The 14,913-nt window shown below is 40.8% G+C and overlaps 1 protein-coding gene across 3 annotated transcripts in view; it reads right to left on the bottom strand.

Annotated features, from left to right (window-relative positions):
- PLG (plasminogen) overlaps positions 1-14,352 on the bottom strand; it is a gene marked incomplete at both ends in the record, with an annotated part of 44,421 nt that extends 30,069 nt beyond the window's left edge. For all 3 annotated transcript variants that reach the window (XM_079939967.1, XM_079939968.1, XM_079939966.1), the window contains 6 exons: positions 1,091-1,211; positions 2,479-2,618; positions 4,395-4,509; positions 8,321-8,427; positions 9,687-9,822; positions 14,304-14,352. In XM_079939967.1, coding sequence (XP_079796093.1) covers positions 1,091-1,211; positions 2,479-2,618; positions 4,395-4,509; positions 8,321-8,427; positions 9,687-9,822; positions 14,304-14,352 — 668 coding nt within the window. The remainder of the gene's footprint in view (positions 1-1,090; positions 1,212-2,478; positions 2,619-4,394; positions 4,510-8,320; positions 8,428-9,686; positions 9,823-14,303) is intronic.
- Between the last annotated feature and the right edge of the window lie 561 nt (positions 14,353-14,913).

Raw genomic sequence — 14,913 nt, forward strand, 5'->3', positions numbered from 1 at the left:
TTGAGGGTTTACTGTATTTCTTCTTTGGAATACAATAGGGAAAGGAAAATGCAAACAGCTGTGTTTTAAGATAGCTATTTGGAATAGAAGGTACAGAAATTCAGTGGAGCTGTTTTCTACACTGAAATATGTGACTTAGTCTCTTTGCCTATAAGTTTTTATAAGCCCCGTTATAATCCTATAGTAGTCCTGGAAAGAAGAGAAAGACCGAAGCAGCTACAGAGAGGGAGGTGTTTTAAGTACAATTAATGCGTACAATTAAGTACAGTTAATTAGAAGATGTAGAACATTGTACTGTAGAACTAATCATTACTTTCTAGATCAGAGACTCTTATTTCTATTATAGATTCATGATCCCTTTTGAGAAGCGAGTGAAAGTTAGGAATCCTCAACCCCAGAAAAATGTACTGATATAAATACACATAAAATGTTGAGGGGTCCACAAAGCCCTAAGGCCCATCCACAGATCATAGGCTAGGAAGCCTTGACTCTCATCACTATGAAGGAAAAGGAAAGGAAGAAAGAGAAGAGGGAAATATTTGGAAAATACACAAGTGAGATGTATCTGTTTTTCTTAAATTTTTTTTTTTTTTGCGGTACGCGGGCCTCTCACTGTTGTGGCCTCTCCCGTTGCGGAACACAGGCTCCGGACGCGCAGGCTCAGCGGCCATGGCTCACGGGCCCAGCCACTCCGCGGCATGTGGGATGTTCCCGGACCGGGGCACGTACCCACGTCCCCTGCATTGGCAGGCGGACTCTCAACCACTGCGCTACCAGGGAAGCCCCTCTTAAATTTTAATGCGCCTACGAAGTAGCCGGGAATCTGGTTATAAGGCAAATTCAGATTCAGTGGGTCTGAGATTCTGCATTTCTAACAAACTCTCAGATGATATCACTCTACCATGGACCACATTTTGAGTAGTAAGAATGTATCCTTCATTTGTAGTCATGTGGGAAGATTCAAACTTTGAAATTCAAAAACATCAGGTATGTTCACTTTTTGAGGAATGCTAAAATACCTAAATAACATTAAATTACCCATAACGCTGCAGAGTCATAAACATCTAATTCCACCCCCGGTGAGACTTACTTGGCAGGAATGTATCCATGAGCATGGGGGCTCTGAGAGTCCCACGCCTGGCAATCAAGTCCAGACACGGTCTTGGAAATTTTGCCCTCGTAATGTTCTCCACTGCAATGCATACATTCATCTGGGCAGAACGGACAAGAAGGAAAGGAAGAAAGAAACTGAAATGGACGAAGCGAAACGGAGTAAAAACTAGAATTCCACTAGACATGTCTAATACCTTTGCCGCTTGTTCGAGGTACTTTTCCCACAATCACTTGGCAACAAAACTGGCAATAAAGGCTTAACTTTCTAATACAATCTATAACGTCATTCTCTTTTTCAAATGGGAAAATTAGTATATTTTGGTTAATACCTTCTCAACTATTACAGTCTTGACCAAATCCAGAAACTCCATGATGCCATGTCTTCAAAGTGGGATGTGTGGTCCTTGGTGGGTGGGAAGGGGGTAGGGGAGAGGTTGAACATAATCTCAGGAGTCTGTAAGTTCTCTACTAGAATTTTTTGATATTTGGGGTCCCCATTCCAATAGCGGTCTTTAAAAATTTCTATGAAATTATTCTGGTCGTGTGGATAACTGCCAAATAAGCCAGCATCCTCTCAGGATTTTAGTGCTAGGGTTCCTGCTCGTGTTCATGACCTCACGTGGGAACAATGGGGTAATAAGGAAAACAGAAGCAGACTTGATGCAAAAATGATGCTCTCATGTCAGTGAAGGGCCAAATGACCGCATAACAGAGTGTACAGGTAAAGGATCCCCATGGTTGGAATAGAAAAAGTGATGGGGAAGTGAGGCTTCACGTGGTACATACACTATCCATGTGGTTACACATATCTCACCCTTGTTCATTCCCCCATTGCACCAATAAATAGAGCAGGAAATGTGAAACGAAGATTTTTCAATAGGATGTTTTAAATCTTTAGCATTGACTTTTGAGGTGCACTATTAAATTGATTGGTCCATTAAAATGATACAATCCTGACTTAAAAACGGGTTCATTGCTTGGTTTCAATGAAACAACAAAGTCTACCGTGTTAAATTAATATTGTGTATTTGAATTGTATTGATTTTGTGATTTTATTTTAATGATTTAATTGCAAATATGTTTTTGGCTTTATACTGTGTCAGAGCTTTAAGCATAAGAAGTTTGCATCTAGAGTTTATATCTAGTTTTATATTAGTCCCTGTTGAAGTACATTTTAATAAAAATAATTTAGATCAATCACGGAAAATGTGCAAAATTGGGCCTTTCCAAGAGGTCATGTGTTACTTGATTCTGTCAAACACAGCACTGATTGATTATTAATATCCCTGTAGAACATTGATTTACAGCAAATTACTCCACAGACGAAGGGCAGATAGGAAAGCATTTTCTAGAGCCATCCCTGACCTTCACATTGAGGAATGTCGCAGTAGTCATATCTCGTGCCTGGATCTGTGGTGTAACACCAAGGTCCCTTCTTATCATTGTCTGGGTTCCTGCAGTAGTTCTCATCCAATCCCGCTAAAGGATACTTTTCAGGTGAAAAGCTGTGGAGGATGAAAAAGAACCACTTTGACTATATTTTTAAGATCAGCATGTCATCAGCAAGGCAGGATAAGACACCCTCTCTTTCCCGTCTGTGATTCGAGGTGGCGTCATCCAAATGCATTTCGGCTATGTGCTAGAGCGTTCGTGTCACCCAATTCTCAGTATCTCTGCTGATAGCCTGCTTCAGTAGAGTAGCTAATATTACTATTATTACTATGTGGACAGCCAAGTCCTGGAAGTAGAGCCAAAGTGTCTTTATGCACAGTAGAAATACAAAGCCCTCAGAAGCCTGCCAAATTCACGATGCATTCCCAACACCTGCTTTTGTCAGTTGCCCTTCTCTCTGTAAAAGTAATAGAAGTTAACACCCTTTTATCTGTGTGAACTCTGCACGAGGTATTACACTAAAATTTCTCTATGCATTCTCTAATGTAGTCTTAATAAAAATCCCTCTCAGGAAGGTGTTATTATCCCCATTTTACAGATGAGAAAACTGAGGCACAGCCATGTGAAACAAATCAAATCTTGCCTAAGCTTGAGCAGTTCATAAGTAGTATCTCAAGGGTTTAAAGTCAGATCTGTCTGATGCCAAATTCTACATCCTCTCTGAGATGCATCCAGAATTAATGGGAGACTGGGAGGATGGAGTGAAGCTCATTTTCAGAGATGAGTTGCTATATAGCGATAAGAAATTAGATTAAAAACCTAAGAAATTAGATTAAAAACCTAAGACTTGGGACTCCCCTGGTGATCCAGTGGTAAAGAATCTGCCTTGCAATGCAGTGGATGCAGGTTCGATCCCTGGTTAGGGAACTAAGATCCCACATGCTGTGGGGCAAATAAGCCTGTGCGCCACAACTACAGAGCCCTGGAGCCTGCCCACCACAACTAGAGAAGAGAAAAAACCCACATGCCACAACCAGAGAGAAGCCCGTGCACCTCAACGAAAGATCCCGCATGCCTCAACAAGGATCCTGCGTGCCTTGACTAAGACCCGATGCAGCCAAAAATTAAAAAAAAAACAAACAAAAAACCCCAAAAACCTAAGACTTGAAATCTGAAATGGTAGCTCTTGTTTCTGGTTCTTCTATGTACCTGTGTTTGGTAGATTTGGTCCTCCCAGGATCTCAGTTTCCTCATCTGCTGGGGTAAAGACGGCCTATATTATCTCTAAGGCCCTTGACATTCCATGATTTGGCCATTTGGTTTAATCATTTTAACCTCAATAAGCCTTAATGTGCTGGAAATATGAGACCTGCCCATCTCATAGGGATGCATAAAGGCAATTTGTTTGGGTAGGTGAGGGGGAAGGGTCATAGACACTAAATTCCCACTTGATAAGCATTGTTAATGAGAACTTAATCCACCTAATACCATATTGGGCAAAGCCCCAAAAGGATGACACTAAAATAAATAATAGGCAAGTTGCAAGATAATCTGTTTTTCACAATGTTGAGGTGAACACATGGTATATTTGATTTAGACTAATTCACTTCTAAGCATAGTCATCTTTGGTCTTTTCTCAGATTCAGCCTAGAATTCATGGTTTTATAGTTCTTTTGTATTGTTCTCAGTCTTCCAGAAAAGCATATATACAAGAATGAATGGAAAGCAGCCATTGTCTGCTTTTATTCCATAAATAATCGAACGGTTCTGCCCCAGCATCAAGAAGTTTCTCCCCATACCCGCTAGTCACATGATCTGGTTTGAGTCAGAAATAATGGAATCACTCTGAGTATAAGAGGTGAACACGGAGACGAAAGAGAAAGTCTTACTTGGGTACGTGTGGAGAATTGTCGCTCCATTTTTGACAGGCGACACCACTCTTTGTTTTGGCCATGGTCCCCCTGTAATTCTTCCCAGTTCCAGTCTTGCACTCTGAAAGGTACACTGTAAGGAAGTCCAAACAGTGGTCAATCCCTTTCACAACAAGAAGAATCATGAAGAAGCCCTGCACTACTTGAACACATTGAGAGAAAGGACGCCATTGCCCGCTATCTAAAAAGACAGTCTTTTACATCTAAGAGTTACAGTTAACTAAGCCACGTGGGGCATTGCTTCCTTTACTCAAAACTACCGCCCCTCCCTGTGCCGGGCAGATGCTGGGTGCTGGGGATGCTGGAAACACCAAGAGTAGGAACCGCACAGGCCCTGCCCTCGTGGAGCTTACATTCCAGTGGAGTCATGGGGGCCGGTTACAGAAAGTAATCAAGAACACAGATTGTGAAATAGACAACCTTGTGGTGACACATGTAACAGAGAAAATAAATAGCATCATGAGAAAGTGGATGGGAAAGGGGATGGGGGCTTCTTCACAAGGTGGGCAGCAGGTTTTCAGAGGTTGAAAGAGATCCAAGCCACTTCTACTTTTGGAAGGTCCCAGTAGTATTTTAAATATGAAAAAAGTGTCAAACAGGTGATATGACTGTGGTCTACTTTCAATGTTTACAGAAGATGCTCGCAACCAGCCTCCACTTAACCAACGCACCGGTTGCCCAGTGGGCCCCATCCTGCCTTTAAACACGCTGCCAGGTGCCCACCTATGGCCCACTTGTGGCAGGGTGGGCATCTGCGGCTGGCAGGCCACTTTCGGGTGTGCCCACCCACTGTGTTCCTACCAGTTTGGTTATATGCTTACCAAGAATCAGTTGCTTTTATTTCCAAAACTTTTTATACAGCTCTATTTGATTACAGATGATCTAAACTGAGAAATGAATGGGGGGAAAAATGGAGCTTTTTAAAAAAATTAAGTTGAATGGTTTCAAGGATTTGAAAGAGTTGAATAGTATTTTTTTTTGAATTTTATTTTATTTATCTTTTTATACAGCAGGTTCTTATTAGTTATCTATTTTATACATGTGAGTGTACATATGTCAATCCCAAACAATAGCTATTGTTGATTGAGTACGTGCCAAGTGCAGGGCTCAGTGCCAGCTTCCTTACATTTATTCATCATAATCCCTGCAACAAATCTGTAAGGCTGGAATAAGGTCAACACGCATCTCTGCACAATGCTTTGTTGCCTCCTGTTCCATTACAAACTCTCAGCAGGAAAGAGTAGTGCGGATGGAACAGGCAAAAAAAAGAGAAATGGAACCCGTGGTGTAGTAGGGAAGAACAAATCTGATTCCATATTGGATCTGTGTCTTTCACTTTTGTATTCTGTTGCTTTTGCTACAAGTTAAGAATGTTGCCTATAACCTGAAATACATAGGATAGCCCATTCTCAAGGCTCTGACCTCTAAAGGTAGAACACTTTCCCATTCATATAGAGACCAAAGGTTGCAGAACAGAGAATAACACTTATCTCGTTGGAGGTTTATAGGAACATTGTGACAGGACTTATGTGGCCAGCTGCAAGAGCAAAGGATTCCTACACCAAGAAGTCTGCAGCAACCAACCTCAGCCCAACCTCCCCTTTTAGTATAAAAGAAGCCTGAATTCTAATCAGGGAAGATGGTTCTTTGGGACACTAGTCCACCATCTTCTTGGTTGGCTGCCTTTCTGAATAAAGTCTCTATTCCTTGTCCCAGCAAATCATCTCTTGATTTATTGGCCTGTCCTGCAGGTAGCAGGACTCGAGTTGAATAGTTTTAAAAATTGTCATCATATCCACTGAGAGCAATCCATTCATATAGTTGATATGAGTTTGAAGAGAAGGACACTACTTATCGTAGACACGTCACTAGAGTGTGGTTTATGCAAGAAATGTACCAGATAACTCCTGTTGGTGACCCCAGGTTCAAAGAAAAAAAGCCTCTGCTTTACATCAAAAGGTGCCAATGTAAGCTTCTGTTTTCGGTGAAAATATAAAATATTTAAGGTATATTTGTGTCATCTTTTACGATTCCCCACTTTAGCCAAGTTTTTAAATTAATCAATCAATTATCTGGGGAAAGGACTTCTAACACACCTACAGCAGCTACTGCTTTAGACCCAACGCTCTATATAAAGATGACAGATATATCTTCATTGAGATATATTATTATAGTAGATATATTACACTTATCAAAAAGGTAAACTCAAGGCACTTTGGAGGCCAAGGGTCAGGGGAGACTTTTCAAAGGAGGTGATGCTTGAGCTGAAATCTGGGAGATGAGAAGGAGCTGGAAGAACAGAGGAGGGTCCAGGGTGAAGAGGTGTGTGCTTGCCCTGCTGGAGCGGGGGCAGATGTAAGCCCCGCACATGAGGTAGGCTTAAATAATACAAGGCCCTGCAGCAATTGGTGGGTATTTCGACTGTCTTCTAGGGCACTAAAGGTTTGAAGCAGGGAAGTTACAGACCAGCCGCTGCGGTGGTACAGCCAGTGATGATGGCGGCTTAGACCCAAGGGGCAGCAGTGGCCATGGTGGCAAAAGTAGAGATGTAACTAATTTGACACTGACCATTCCCAGAAAAACCCTGGCAGGTAATTTAACAGTGGGTCAATATTCCACAGTAAAGAAACAAGCACCAAAAAATGACTGACTTTTGACCTCTCTTTTATTTGTATGTACCCGCCAGAGTTTATATAACCTTTTGCTCCTTTCCATCACCTTGAAAACAGGCAACTCTTCAACTATCCAAACTAAGCCTAGAGGTCACCCCCATGATCCTCTGGTTAACAATTTACAAAGGGCATGTTTAAATGTTAGCATTTTGCAGAGAGTATCCCACCAGCCTTTTTAAAAATCTGACGAACAGTGGGATTGTAAGAACTAGTAACGTCAACGGATAAACTTCAGATTGAATCTGCACTTTAGACTCAAGGATTAGAGCTAAACAGTGGGCTGGAAGTGTGTATAGCAGACGCACAGGTAATTAAACCTAAGAAGATGAACCAATGTGTAGATAGAATCCTAACCTAAAAAAACACTTCTCAAAATCTTATTTAGAGTTTTGTGGGGAAACTAGAATGTTGTAAGCCATTGTCAAGAATCAGTGAGATAGGATGTTTCTGGTTGAGTTCAACACCTCTGATACAGAATATTTGGAGAGCAAAATTGTTATCAGAATAGTCTTACTACCTCGCCAGCAACAGAGAATAGGAAATAGTTTTGAAAGCATCGTTATTCACTTAAATCTTCGTACAGACTTAATGAACTTTTACACATCTCAGAAGACATGCAACTTCCGTAGGAATCTAGGCCACCCGTGATCCTAGACAACGAAAGATCTAGAGTTTTCAAGGAAACTATGGAAAAGGAACTGCAACTTCTGCACATTTTCAAAGTCTAAGGGAAATACAGACCATGCCTGAAAAAAAGTGGAACATGTAAGAGTGAAAATAAGGATATTTTCTCTATTTAAATGTTACTGCAGATTGAAAACACCTCAGTTTTGCTATTTCTCCAGGTTTCAGACCAAGGACTGTGGTCCCTGCAGAACAAAACACCAAGATCATAAGAAACTTGTAGACTCTCCCTCTTCTCCTTAAAAATAAAATAAAATCTTCAGTATCTTATTTTCAGGGTCATAGAGGTGGAAGTGATTTTGTAAATCCAATCCCTTCGTTTTTAAACCAAGAGAAATGAAACTTAAAAGGTAAAGTCATATATACAGGTTGACGTAGTGGGTTAGTGGCCAAATCTTCTGACTCCAAATTCAATTTCACTACGCCATAGCGCCTCCATTCGCTGGTCTGATAAATTACAGACATTAAACGGGCTGGGGGAGGGAAGGGGGAGGGGAATGGGGAGAAGGAAGAAAACGTTGTACGTACTTCTCTTCTCAAATAAAACGACATCCCTCATCCTAAGGACTGGGGAAAACTTGCTGTTTTCAGCCATTATCACACATTGTTGTTCTTTACTGTGATACTGGAATGCCCTGCAGAAGAGAACCAGAAAACACAACTCTTTTCCTTTATTTAAGGAAAGCAAAGTTTTATTCATAAGGAAGAGACTAAAGATAACTCTCTTGGTGAATCAAGGAGCTCAGAATTTGTTACTTCCAATTCAACCTGGCACTGTATCGATGAAGTATCGTCAAAGGATGCAGCAACATGGTAGCTACTCTTGTTTTCTTCTACCTTTACCTTCTCCCCCTGCAAATTTTTGCGCTTTTTCCCCCCTCTGTTTCAACTGCTTTATTCTTTCTTCACTAGTTTTCTTAATGAAGTACCAGAATATTTGCTTTGTGCTGGAAAGAAGCAACAGAGTGCTTTAAACCCACTCCTGAGAGGGCCCACGTGGACTCCTGTAACTTCCCCTTGACCATGTCTCTGCATTCTACTCCCTTCCCCTCACACCTCCCTGCACTGTACCTCAGTCCTGCATGGATGCTGAGTCTGGCATCAAAGCCGTCCATGGCTTCCTTTCCTGCCCCATCTCCTGTGTGAACCTTTGCTTCAGCTGACTTGGTCCTTTCATCGTCCCTCTCACAGGTGCCCAGCCGCGCTGCCCTCTGCCTAGAATCCCTCCCGCATGGTCACTATTTACCAAGATCTCACCCTTCAAAGCCCAGCTCAGTTCCCACCTCCTCCCCAGGCCTTCCCTGGTCATCTCAACTCTTAGGATTGTTGTTTCCTCTGAATCTTCATAGAGCACGTATTGATTACGTCACTTATCAATGTCTCGCATTGGCTGTTTTTTTTTAAAATTTTTATATTTTATCCAGTTTCTGGGACTACACCATAAATTCAAAAGGGCAAGCACTGGCTTTTGTATCTACACAAAAATCTATCATATATACTGAGATATATATATATCTCCCCATGTACCGATCACTGTATCAATGCTTTGCGGCTCCTTAGGCTCTAGGACACTTCTAGTCACATGATCCTCAATAAATATTTATCGACGATAATGTTAGAAACTAGAGCTCAGAACAATAGCTGCAGATGTCATGTGTAAAAATAAATAACTTCCTTTGGGGGCATTTTTCTAAAGGGGTCACTAATTAACAAGAAACCGTATGGTTTCAGATACAGAGAGCAAATACAGATTCCAAACTCCAATCCCATGAAATTCCTCTTTCCTCTTAAATCCTATTTTCGCTGATAAATCCCTGAGCAAATTTCTCGTGATCAACATAATAGCGTCTCAAGCAGCAGGATTTCTGCGTAGGCGCAGTGACCAAGAAAATACCTGCAAATGAAATCTCTTTCCTCCTCACAGTTTGTTGCACATTCGTCTATGCTTCCTGTCACCAGCTGCTTCCGCGTCAGACTAAACAGGGAAGCTCCCTGGGTATTTACATAGTCATCCAGGGGGTCTCCGAGACCTACAATTGGAAGATAAAAGTGGCACAACTGGTAAATGCATCAACACCATTGTTTAATTCTCATGAATTTGTAAACTATTCGCTTTCCATCAACGAAGTAAAACTGGCTGCTCCATTGGAAGCAGAATGGGCGGCTGTGAATAAAAATGTTCAATTAGGAAAACAGTTCCATGAATAGATGGCACTATGTTAAAAGATCAACTGGATTGTTAGGTTAATAGATTGGAACTATTTATCAACTTCCGTGTTACTACGTTAATGGGTATGAAACGTTAAATAAGAAAAAATTTGATCTGTTTGCTAGTAATTGCATATCATGATGGAACAGTAAGAGACAACCAAGGGCAACTTTTGATGTTGATTTGTCCATCCTTGGGTATAAGTAGAAACTGGAGGCCACTATTCGATTTCCTACAGTGCAACCTTTAGTTGTGGCACTGTCGCTTAAACTGATGGGATAAGCACACTCTGAATGGCTCTGCCACAAGATACAAAAACTTTGGTGAGTTGATGATGTCGAGAATAAATAAGAGCTGGACTAAATCTTGACCACCATACATGGTCATTTTTATACTGGACTTACTAGAGTGACACCTCACTATTTATTAAAGAGAAATCATTTTTGCCAAGATGATGACAGCTTTCTGGCATTTCTGAGGAAACAACAGCAGAGCCTGGGACAAACAATGGCCTTGATTTTCCTCGGACATAAAATCTGAGGCAAAGAGTCTGTTTGAAGGTCGCTCTGCCCCCTTGCTACTGCAGAGGGTGGCCAGGGGTGCCTCAGCCATGTTCTCACCGCAAGGCTACAAAGAGTACTCCTGAGACACGTGGCGCCTGAGACAGCTGGGGCAGCTCTACTCCAAGCCTGGAGACTCAGCCTCTATCCTTTTGGGGTGGAACACCAGCCGTTTCCATAGGGTGAGGGGCTAAAAGAGGTTAATTTCATGGAGACAGCCAAGTTTCCTAAAGTTTGCCTAAATGGGATTAGGCAACCTGGCAACTTTGACCACTTTGAGGGGAGGGGTGGAGATCGAAGCCAGGGTGAGCGTGTTGAAGAGCGATCAAGAGAGGCGGTGGGAACAGCAGGGAAGACAAGTCTTTGCAGAAATCTGGCTGTGAAAGGAGCATTTCCTAGAGGCCATATGAAATCTCAGAAGTTTTTAAAAAATTTTTATTGAAATATAGTTGATGTACAATGTTGTGTTACTTTCAGGTGTAGAGCAAAGTGATTCAATTATACATATATATTCTTTTTTAGATTCTCTTCCATTATAGGTTATTACAAGATATTGAGTAGAGTTCCCTGTGCTATACAGTAGGTCCTTGTTGGTTATCTATTTTATATATAGTAGTGTGTATTTGTTACTCCCAACCTCCTAATTTATCCCTCCCCCCTCTTTCCCCTTTGGTAACCAGAAGTTTGTTTTCTGTGTCTTTAAGTCTATTTCTGTTTTGTAAATAAGTTCATTTGTATCATTTTTTTAGATTCCACATATAAGGTATATCATAGGATATTTGTCTCTGATTTACTTAGTGTGATCAGCTCTAGGTCCTCTCAGGAATTTTTGAAGATGAGACATTCTAGAGCATGTTTGGGTACTGATGAAAATTATCTAGTAGGAAGGGTCATAAAGGGTCACATCCTCATTCTCAGAAGGGCCATCCCTTAACACCTGAAAACACACACGCCACAAGGGTGCGATGCACGTTCCTAGATTAAGACAAAGCTGTTTGCAGAGCCCACCCTCTCCCTGCCTCTGCTCTTCCTTCCTCGACCTGAGATTCTCCAAACTGGAAGGATGGATGGTTCCATCCTTAAATAGGAAGTTGACTGATGTTGTTTAATACACCAAAAAAGCACTTGATACATGTGTCAAGAGATTATAGATAAATAGATATTTTAGACCCATACCCATGTCGTCATCCTGTATTTTTCTCTCAATTGGTGCTCTCATTTCCAGGAAGAGTTGTGCTTTGGTAAATTCTATAGATCAGGATGTGACTTTAAAAACAAACACAAGAACTCTATAAAGTATATCCTATAAAGACTGAAATTAGATCTTTTGAAGCGTTCTTAGAAAGTAGAGCAGGCCGGGGTGTAAATGATATCAAAACAAGAAAATTTCCATTTTTATCACCCTTTAATTATGTTATGTTAGTATGTTTCATAGCATATAACTGCTGAGACCCACCTTAGGAGCTGATACACCAAAGAAATATCCCAAAAGAGAATAAATTTTATTCTTTTTACTTTGAAAAGTTTTCCCCCAATAATTTCTTTCTTTAATTCCAGGGAACATGTGACAATGTGGTGTAATACACTTTATTTATTGACCAAGAAATATTAGACAAATTGTTTTAGTAACAAAAGTATTTTTATATTCTATGCTGAATGTAGATGTATATTGGTACCAAAACAAGTATATTTTATTAATAATGTGGGTTTGTATTTTTTTAAAATCATGGTAGTGTGTATATGTACACCCGTGCTTGTGTGTTTGAAAGAAAAGGCTTTGTGGTTTGTGAAATGCAAACTGCGTTTCCGCCTGTCACTGAGAACAGCTGTAAAAGGAGATGTTTGTTCCTCTCCCTGGTCATTTCAGTGCACTGGAAAGATGAACACTTCCACGGAAAGACAGAGTAAAGGCCTTCCTTTCAAAAAGAGCTTATGCAAGTCTTTTTTTCCCTAGGTTGGTGAAGACGTATGTTAATCCTGCCACAGAGAAGTCTGTTCTAACATTTGGGTGTGTCCCACTGTATCCAGAGTTCCAGGTCCCGCTTCCCATAGACTAAAATAGAGTGTGCCCAAAAAAATAAAAAATAAAAAAATAATAAAATAGAGTGTGCACCCCTGTGCCACTCCCCACAAACATTTCCCATGAAGACCTCTTTATGCAACTTTCTGCTGTTTCTTCTTTGATATTTCTTTAGATGGCGCCACTAAATTCAAATGCATTCGACTCTGATTTAAAGTACAGCTCGTAAAATTTTATCTGGCTGCTTATAAATTGAATATCAAGTATCTATACATTGTTTATATGAAGAACAACTAACATAATGTATGATTCCGCTTATAAGAAATGTCCACTGGACATATATACACTACCAAGCGTAAGATAGATAGCTAGTGGGAGGCAGCCACATAGCACAGGGAGATGAGCTCGGTGCTTTGTGACCACCTGGAGGGGTGAGATAGGGAGGGTGGGAGGGAGGGAGATGCAGGAGGGAGGAGATATGGGAACATATGTATATGTATAACAGATTCACTTTGTTATAAAGCAGAAACGAACACACCACTGTAAAGCAATTATACTCCAATAAAGATGTTAAAAAAAAAAAAAAAAGAAAACGAAATGTCCAAAACAGGCAAATCAGAGGCAGAAAGTAGATTAGTGATCGCCAGGGGCTGGGCGGGGATGGAGGTTAGGGAGGGGGGAGAAGAGGGGTTGGAGGTGACAGCTAAGCGGTGTGGAGTTTATTTGCGGGGGTAATAAAAATGTTCTAAAAGGTACTGTGATAGGTGCATAACTCTGAATACTGAAAACCTTTGGATTGCATGCTTTAAATGGATGAATTGTATAGTATGTGAATTATATCTCAATAAAGCTGTCAAAAAAAAAAGAACTACAAAGACATGCTTAGAATATTTTAACAAAAGTTTAAGCAAAGTTGAAAAAGTGGGAAGAAGCATCAGATTCCTTCTCAGAAAGGCCTGGCTAAAGTCCTGGTTTCTGGGAGTTTGGTCAATAGGCAAATAACGTGATTTTCCTAAGGACAGATTTCCTCATCTATGAAATGGGTATAAATCTACTACAATACCTATGGTATCCGCTAAATAAGCTGGACTTAGTAAAGGACACACACATATGCATGTATGAATAAAAATGTGCCCGGCCTACCTCAGGTACTCAGTGGAGATTTGTTGAATTATTGTATGGACACCATCCTGCAGATCGATGCCTGTGATTTCTCCAGGCATAAGAAGCAAACTTATATGTATGGATAAGCCTTCCTTAAGTCATAACAAACAGAGAACAGGTCAACACAACCACAGACTGGTCAAAGAATATGGTCAGAGATATTTCATTGTTTACATTTGAAAGTCAGAAAAATACGACACCTTAACAAAAATGGTCTACGTTAACCAAACTAAGAACCAGGCAAAGAGACTAACAACTTTTGGGGTTGTTAGCTATCTGGGCTATTTTTTTTTCTAACTAAAATAACCATCACGTGGGCTCCATCTTTTAGACTGAGAACGTCATGCATTATTTTCTCTGCCCACTTGTCTCCAGTATTCCCATGAGGGAAACAAAACATTTCTTGAAGATTTCCTCATTCTTAGATCATGACCTGGGAATCTCACGAGTCAAAAGCTAAATTCAACAAGTTGCACATGAAACCATCATGGATCTATTTTTAATACATTGCTAGGAAAAAATATATTGATTAAAGTGGAAAAAATCTCCATGTCTTACCTGATTTCAGAAATAAAAGAAGTAGAAGGACCACCTCCATATGTACCATTTTGGAACTGACCAGCAGTGTCCGGAAAACAGTGTGTCCCAATCCCAAGATGTTATTGACTTACATGAGAGGAAACGCACCACAAACAAGATAATCACACGAGTTAATTATTCTCTCGGAGGCCCATTGCCACTGTGCTCTGAAGTTTTCAAACATTACCTTGACAGGAGGATCTTACAAAATGTTTGAGAGCGGAGTCTGCAATAGATGCTGGGAAGCGGTGGAGGCTGCCCGCCCCCTCGGCTGCCCCACACTGCCTCCTGCTTCCCTCCTTGCCCCCAGCCCATCATCGTTCCCACTTACTCTTCTTTCCTTCCCTCTTATTTCACTCTCTTTCTTTTGGGTGAAAAAAAAATGACAACAATAGCTAACATTTGCTGAGGACTTTCCTATGCCAGACCTTCTGCATAGTTTCATCCAACCTTCCAAACAGGCAATATTATTATCATCCCCACTTCAGATGAGGTGACTCAGGCTGAGAAGGTTTAACTTTCCCAAGGTCACTTAGCTCACAAGGGATGAAGCCAATGGACAAAATCTATTTGGCCTCAGATTACAGAC

Source organism: Stenella coeruleoalba (genome assembly GCF_951394435.1).
Source record: "Stenella coeruleoalba genome assembly, chromosome: 12".
Taxonomy (NCBI): domain Eukaryota; kingdom Metazoa; phylum Chordata; class Mammalia; order Artiodactyla; family Delphinidae; genus Stenella; species Stenella coeruleoalba.